An 8,337-nucleotide genomic window follows, 5' to 3' on the forward strand; every position below is an offset into this window, starting at 1 on the left:
CACAACGCCTGGCCATTTTTTGGTTGCAGCCATCATTGTTGTTTGGCGGGCCCGGGCTGGGGATTCGAACCCACCGCCTTAGGTGTATGTGGCTGGCGCCTTAGCCGCTTGAGCCACAGGCGCCGAGCCAGTGTTAGCTTTTTAAAAAGTGATAGGAAGCCAGGTATAGTAAATCACACCTGTAACCCCAGCACTTTGGTAGGCTGAGGTAGGAGGACTATTTAAGGCCAGAAGTTTAAGACTAGTCTGGGCAACATAGGACACTGTCCTTATTTAAAAAAAGAGCCAGGCACAGTGGCACATCCTTGTAGTCCTAGCTGCCTGGGAGGCTGGGGCAGAGGACTACTTGAGCCCAGGAGTTCAAAGTTACAATGAGCTAGGATTATGCCACTGCACTTCAGTCTGGGCAACAGAATAAACCTATTTTTTTTTTTTTTGAGACAGACCCTCAAGCTGTTCCCCTGGGCAGAGTGCCGTGGCATCACAGCTCACAGCAACCCCCCACTCCTGGGCTCAAGCGAGTCTCCTGCCTCAGCCTCCCAAGTAGCTGGGACAACAGGCGCCCGCCACAACACCTGGCTATTTTTGGTTGCAGCCATCATTGTTGTTTGGTGGGCCGGGCTGGATTTGAACCCACCACCTTAGGTCTATGTGGCTGGCGCCTTAGCCACTTGAGCCACAGGCGCAGAGCCAATAAACCTATTTTTATAAATAAAGTTAAAAAAATGATAGAAAAAGCTAACAACAAAGGAAGAAATAGTTTTTTCCTACTATACACTAAAGCTTCCTCTTCCTAATGTCTATAGTTCTCCCAAATTAAACAAAAATATCTGCAATAAGCCTAAGAGAAAAAACTATGATTAACACACAAGTTATCACTTGACTAAAAAAAATAAAATAAATACAAATAGGAGGTGGTTAGACAAATGGGCTAAGAACATGAACAGACAATTCATAAAAAAAAAATAGAAATGTTGAAGTCGTAGAAAAATGTCTGATCTCATTAGTGATTTTAAAATGTTAACCCAAACTATTTATGTTTTTTTGGACTATCAAATTAGAAAAGATTAAAAAAAAAGAATATTCAACCTTGGTAAGCATATAATAATGGCACTTATATGGACGCTGAGAGCATAAATTAGAATAACTTGCTTAGGAAAGACCTAGAAAATATGCAGTAGAGCATTATAAACATCCACGTTCACTTTAATCCAATCATTACTCCTAAGACTTTATCCCCAAAACAAATATATTCAATATAATATACAATAGTTTAAAAAAAGAAAAATAATTTCTCTAATATGTGAATAGTTAAGTGAATGATGCTATGCTTAACACATTATATGGCCATTATTTAAAAATACAAAGAGAGAGGAAAACATTTTGTTACAATGTTAAAGGGCAGGGAAGGAATATAAAAATGCATATCTGATTGGAATTATGTCAAAAATAAAAACCAAAGCCAAAACTGTATGGGTGGGGGGAAGACCACAAAGAAAAAGAAACTAACAGTAGTGTCACTGAGTGGTACAATGTTAAAAGGGGGTTTTTCCTCATTTTTTTTTTTTTTTTTAGAGACATAGTCTCACTTTGTCGCCCTTGGTAGAGTGCCATGCGTCACAGCTCACAGGAACCTCTAGCTCTTGGGCTCAGGCAATTCTCTTCCCTCAGCCTCCAGAGTAGCTGGGACCACAGGTGCCTGCCACAACGCCCGGCTATTTTTTTTGTTACAGTTTGGCTGGGTCCAGGTTTGAACCTGCCACCCTTGGTATATGGGGCCTACTCACTGAGCCACAGGCGCCGTCCAAGAGTACTTTTCTTTTTTTTTGAGACAGAGCCTCAAGCTGTCACCCTGGGTAGAGTGCTGTGGCATCACAGCAATCTCCAACTCCTGGGCTCAAGTGAGTCTCCTGCCTCAGCTTCCCAAGTAGCTGGGACCATAGGCACCCGCCACAACACCTGGCTATTTTTTTTGTTGCAGCTATCATTGTTGTTTGGCGGGCCCAGGCTGGATTCGAACCCGCCACCTTAGGTGTATGTGGCTGGCGCCTTAGCTACTTGAGCCACAGGTGCCGAGCTGAGTACTTTTCTTTATCATTAAAATTCTGGGGGAAAATTTAATTGTAAAAGGCAAAAGATTTATATGATCTGAGGAGAAACCAGAGTTTGGAAAATTTAATTATAAATAGGCACTTGGCAGACTGTAACATACTCTATAAAATGAATGCTATACACCATACTTCCATTTGCTATTTTTATTTAGACTCTTTCAAGCTGAAATTAATCAAAAACTCAGTTCAAATTATAAATATCACATTACTAAGATACACAATTACACCAGTTAGGTACATTGATAATTAAATGTATAAAGTATGTAAAAGCGCTATTATGTAAGGGTAAATGATATTGTTATTCACTTATTTAGTTCCTACTTTGCTCCATGAAAAGGAACCTGAGATAAGTTATTATTATTATTTCTGAATGACACTGTTAGTTTTCCTATTCATGAGGTTTTATCTTTTTGGAAAATTCAAAACATGCAAGATTAGCAATTTTAAATGAAATTTTTAAACTGTTTTCTCCCAGTTCTTACCAATGCCAGAAAAGATTGAACGATCACTCCAGCTCCTTCCCCAGTCTTTTCCATTGGCATTAGCGTCTCCAGTGTCTTGACTCCAAGCAGATGGCTCGGCTTTCCTCTTGCCTGCAGAAGCAGGTGAAACAGAGTTCCACTTCTCCTCACCTGCATTGATCTGTGAGGAGAGTTTTATGGACTTTTCATTCCAGCCTCCTCCATTGACAGTGAGGTTTTCATTCAATCCTGAAGAAACTTAAAGAAAAGAAAAGAAAGATTAAAAAACAAGTATATGACTTCTTGTTAAAAGTGGGATTTAAAAAATTTCTATGACTGTTCAACTTACATTTATCACCCACTTCCCCTACTGTTTTTTAAATACCGTGAGCTTTAGATATAAATACATTTTAAAGTCAACATGATCACTGCAGATACCTTTTAACAAATAAGAGGTTTGAAGGTAACATATATACTAGTAAAGTTTTCCATAGCAGAACGACTTACCCCAACAAAGTACAACAGAGCAAAAAGAAAAATGACACGTATTCTAGAGTACTCAGAATACTCACCCACTAAGAATATGAAGACTTCTCCTTAGATACATGTTCTTTCCTTAAATATTTACACATATTATGTTTAAGACAGTGATTCTTTTTTTTTTTTTTTTGAGACAGAGCCTCAAGCTGTCCCCCTGGGTAGAGTGCCGTGGCATTACAGCTCACAGCAACCTCCAACTCCTGGGCTCAAGCGAGTCTCCTGCCTCTGCTTCCCAAGTAGCTGGGACCACAGGCGCCTGCCACAACGCCCGGCTATTTTTTGGTTGCAGCCGTCATTGTTGTTTGGCGGGCCCAGGCTGGATTCGAACCCGCCACCTTAGGTGTACGTGGCTGGCGCCTTAGCCGGTTGAGCTATAGGCGCCGAGCCTAAGACAGTGATTCTAAAACCTGGCTGCACATTAAAATCAACTGAGAAATTTCTTAAAAATACACTCTGGAGTTTTAGCCCAGACAAACTCAAATCAGAATCTCTGTGGTGGAGCCCGTGAGTGCTGCATGCGTGTGTTTCAAGCTTTCTAGCTTGATGATTGTGATGTGTAGCCAGGATCAAAAACCATGGGCATGAACGAAGCTGACAGTGCTAAGAAAAAGCACTGAACGAGCCTTTTCACTTCTGAGTTTATGTTTTACTATGACACTTTTGTTTTCAAGTCAGCAACACTCTACCTAATTCAATCTTTATTTTAAATGAGTAAATAATATAGTCCATTTACTGTGAAATATTTGATACTATGCCAAGGAAGCAGTTTAAAAATGATAGAAACTTAAGCTTTTTCTTAATATATGAGAGTAAAGTCTTTTATCCCATATACCTATATTAAACCCATGTCCAACAAAGATCCTCCTTTTCTATTGGATTAAAGTGACATAAACAAGAATCAAAACTGCATATAAACTATTACTGAAACAATGCTTTTATATATGAGGGGAAAAAAGACTAGAACATACCAAAGACTGTGGGTGGGTGTGATTTTTCTTTTAATTGATTTTTCCAAAATCTCTGGACTGTGATTATGTTACTTAAGTAGTTAAAAATCATTTTTAAAACTTTTTCTTTCCTTCTGCATCATTCATATAAGGAAAGAGACATATATATAATTTTCTATTTTGATGGGCCTTCAATTTTTAAGTTACATGTAATTTCTCTCACCCTGAAGTGTAGAATCTCCTTTTCCAGACTTAAAGTTGCTAACTTGAACATTTAGATGAGAATCACCTGGTTGAAATAGAAATAAAATTTATTTAATACTAAATAGGCCACTATGCACATTAAATTAGGAGTAACATACAAATTAATTTTTACTTATTATCTATAATAAACTGCTATTGCAAGTGCTTAAATTCGCCCATTGGAAAAAAGTTAATTTTACAACACATTTCACATGTAAGGAATTGAGTTCTCTAGTTACTATGTTCTTAGTTAACTAAAATGCCAATAAAAAGAACCCGGAAAACTGCCCAAGTACAGATAGAGCTTGCTATTCTATAACAGTTATCAAGATTGTTTTAAGTGGGAAGTGGAGCACTGGGCTCTGTAATTGGATTCAACTTTGCCACCTCTCAACAATACCAGCTGCCTTTTCAACAATCCTGGAAGCAAACACATCAACTTAAGAAAGAACTTTGCCAGTATTTGGGACCAGGACTTAGGAAATATGGCAAGAGATGAGAATATACGTTATAACACAAAAATACTATTTCTCTGACACTAAAAAGCATAATGAGCATAATGAATAATGACATATGACTGTGCTACTGTGGAAGGCATGCGCGAGACAGTGAAAAAGAATCACCAACAAAAATATTAAAGCATAGCTAATACATGACAGTGAAAATGGATTCAGTAGAAGTCATTGCTGTACCATAGCAATAAACTGCACCAAGTTATCAAAGAAAAAAGTAAAAGTAACAAGGCTCAGAAAGTGTGATTCAGAAAAAACTGATGGATGAGGAGGTGGGAAGGTCGTTAACAAAATGTCCACGGAAGGTAAGTCAATGCCTTGAAGCAAGTTGAATAGAATCACTTTGCAGACTGGGGTCTCCAGAGTAAAAGTGATGGCAATGTAAAGAGGTACCAAGAAGCCATCAGTATTGGATAGTATGAATATCTGAAATATTTGGAAGGAAGACTGTTGGCTCAATAATCTTTGAAACTCTGGTCTAGCTATATCAAACACCTATGGTACTCTCAAAAAGCTGTGGTGATAAGAAATCCAGACACAACCTGCACTCATCAGAACATGCTTGTTTCACCTTGAAAGCATCCAACATGCAGAATGATAAATAATTTCATTTGGTAAATGTCTTATCCACTGTAAGAAATGGAGATGCAAAAGAGTTGGGGCAAAGCAATACACACGAAGAAAAGAGGCAACATAATTTTCTCATGTAACTCAAGGCAGAAAGGCAAATTTTAATTCAATACGCCATTCATCAGGCACTATGTAACAAGTAACGCTGCTGGTATTAGGTCAACCAACACATGGTTCACAACACTCTCACGAAGAAGGGTATATCAGCACAGTGATGTTAGCAGTTCAAAATAGTCAGATTTTGACATAATATTTTGTACATCTGAATAAAAGGATTTTGATTGATGTACCACGCTTATGTTCCACTAATATACCTTTATTCTTCTTGGAACCAACAGGAAATGATGCAGTTGTAAGTTGCTCGGTGGTAACTGTGATGGTATTTTCTATCCCAGGGATAGTTGAATCCAATGAACCAGAATCAGTCAGCACCTTATCACGTTTACGCTGTTGTCGTTTCTCTCTGTGACTAATTTTAGTTTCCCAGGCTCCTGACATAGCCCCAGAAAAAAAATGTTATTCAGTAAGGGGAAGACAAAAAAGTTGTAGTTTTGTGGGGAAAAATGGGGTGGAGCACACAAAATATCACGATAAATTTAGATATTATGCTAAAAACCAAGACTTCTGATTAATTTATCCTAAAAATTTATTCTAATCTCATTATATTGTTTTAGGCAGCAAACTGCTATTATTTATCCTAGTAATTTTTATCATACTTTCCATCTGTGGTTTAGAAAAGTGATAGATACAGGTCATCTTGTATTTTTTATCTTGTTGGGTAGATGTGATAGGAGAGTGTTGTATATAATCACTAATAAGTGGGTTTTGTAGGTGATGATAAAGAACTCAAAAATTTTGTACACAGCCTTCCAGGAAAGATATATTTAAGGATAATGGGGAAAAAACCCAAAACATACTTCTAGGTAACAAAGATGAGTGGCTTTTCAATTGCTCAAAATACTGAATGTGACCTTATATTTCAATAAGGCAATTCCCCTCAGAAAAAGCATTATTGGGTCCTTAACAAAAATGTTTCCTAATAATGTCACAGAGCTGTACGTTAAAACTACAGTAATGAAAAAGAAGAACTAGATACAAAATTAAGTGAAACAAATGCAGCTTTTATATAATACACTTTGGTAAAAAAAGGATTAAAAGTTTTCTATAGTCTTTTCCCTTGCTCAAGTACCTTCATCAACTTCCTTTCCATCATGGCGTGAACTGTTTTGCACTGCTTTAGCATCTGACTTTGATTTCTTCTTATTTTTCTTTGACTGAAAGTAAAATAGAATGTTACTTAATATTTTGTTATCTTTTTGAAAAGGTAAGTCAGTAAAATACATAATAAAATGTATGATGCTGACAAGTAAAAAAATTTAATGCTTGATTAAAAAACTCAACATATTAAGTGGTAATAATATAAGGTTACCATTTATTGAGTGATTACTGTTTTGCACTCATTTTCTATTTATTCCTTAAAAAATGGTACTGTCTCCATTTTAGAGATGAGGAAATGGAAACTTAGAGATGTTAAATATTGAAAAGGCTATCCTGGGTCACATTTAGTAAATTAAGTTATAATTAGGAACTAGGTCTGTCTGGCTTCCAAGTTTATGTTTTTAGACATCAAGTTACCCTAAGTTACATCATAAATAAGGTACAGTAATACAGTATTTTCAGAGTGATAAAATTAAAACCTATTGGCAGTGTGTAGAAGGAAAATGTACCAATTACTGGTTTTTGGATTGCATAAATCAGACAATTGTTATATCCTATGTGTAACAAATTAGTGACTCAACTATATAAAGTATGTAATATTTTTTCAGTTTCAAAGCAATGTAAAAGTAATTAGCATTTGTATATAAATGTTTAGTGATTCAGTAAATATAAAATAACTACACATATATACAAGATACTGACATTTTGGAAAGACTTTCCAATTTTCATCTGCTATCATTATTATTATTATTATTATTTGAGACAGAGCCTCAAGATGTTGCCCTGGGTAAAGTTCTGGGGCTTCACAGCTCACAGCAACCTCCAACTCCTGGGCTTAAGTGATTCCCTTGCCTCAGTTTCTGGAATAGCTGGGACTTCGGGCACCTGCCACAATGCCCAGCTATTTTTTGGTTGTAGTTGTCTTTTTTTTTTTTTTGAGACAGAGCCTCAAGCTGTCCCCCTGGGTAGAGTGCTGTGGCATCGCAGCTCACAGCAACCTCCAACGCTTGGGCTCAAGCGAGTCTCCTGCCTCGGCCTCCCAAGTAGCTGGGACCACAGGCGCCTGCCACAACTCCTGGCTATTTTTTGGTTGCAGCCATCATTGTTGCTTGGCGGGCCCGGGCTGGATTTGAACCCACCACCTTAGGTGTATGTGGCTGGCGCCTTAGCCACTTGAGCCACAGGCGCCAAGCCAAATAATATTACTATCATTATTTTGAGACAAAGTCTCAACTCCTTCACCCTGTGTTGAGTGCTGTGATGTCATAGCTCACAGCAACCTGAAACTCAAGTGGGCTCAAGTGACCCTCTTGTCTCAGCCCCACAAGTAGCTGGGACTACAGATGCCTGCAACAGCACTGGCTAGTTTTTCTGTTTTTTTGTTTGTTTGTTTCTTTTTTTTTTTTTTTAACTCAAGACGGGGTCTTGCTTTGCTCAGGCTGGTCTCAAACTCCTGAGCTCAAAAGATCCACGCACCTCAGCCTTTCAGAGTGCTAGGATTATAGGTGTGAGCCATTGCACCTGGCCCTAATATTTTATTTCAAAAGCTTGCTAATAACTCTATAAAGCAATGATTTCTTTTTTTTTCTTTTTTTGAGACGGATCCTCAAGCTATCCCCCTGGGTAGAGTGCCATGGCATCACGCTCACAGCAACCTCCAACTCCTGGGCTCAAG

The 8,337-nt window shown here is 37.9% G+C and overlaps 1 protein-coding gene across 4 annotated transcripts in view; it reads right to left on the reverse strand.

The window, feature by feature from the left end:
- MTDH (metadherin) overlaps positions 1 to 8,337 on the reverse strand; it is an 82,189-nt gene that overhangs the window by 36,346 nt on the left and 37,506 nt on the right. For all 4 annotated transcript variants that reach the window (XM_012810347.1, XM_003782461.2, XM_023517523.1 and 1 more), the window contains exons 3-6: positions 6,634 to 6,718; positions 5,759 to 5,935; positions 4,283 to 4,348; positions 2,594 to 2,830 (exon numbers count right to left, since the gene is read on the reverse strand). In XM_012810347.1, coding sequence (XP_012665801.1) covers positions 2,594 to 2,830; positions 4,283 to 4,348; positions 5,759 to 5,935; positions 6,634 to 6,718 — 565 coding nt within the window. The remainder of the gene's footprint in view (positions 1 to 2,593; positions 2,831 to 4,282; positions 4,349 to 5,758; positions 5,936 to 6,633; positions 6,719 to 8,337) is intronic.

This window comes from Otolemur garnettii, unplaced genomic scaffold (genome assembly GCF_000181295.1).
Source record: "Otolemur garnettii isolate 467f Iridium unplaced genomic scaffold, OtoGar3 scaffold00004, whole genome shotgun sequence".
Classification (NCBI taxonomy): domain Eukaryota; kingdom Metazoa; phylum Chordata; class Mammalia; order Primates; family Galagidae; genus Otolemur; species Otolemur garnettii.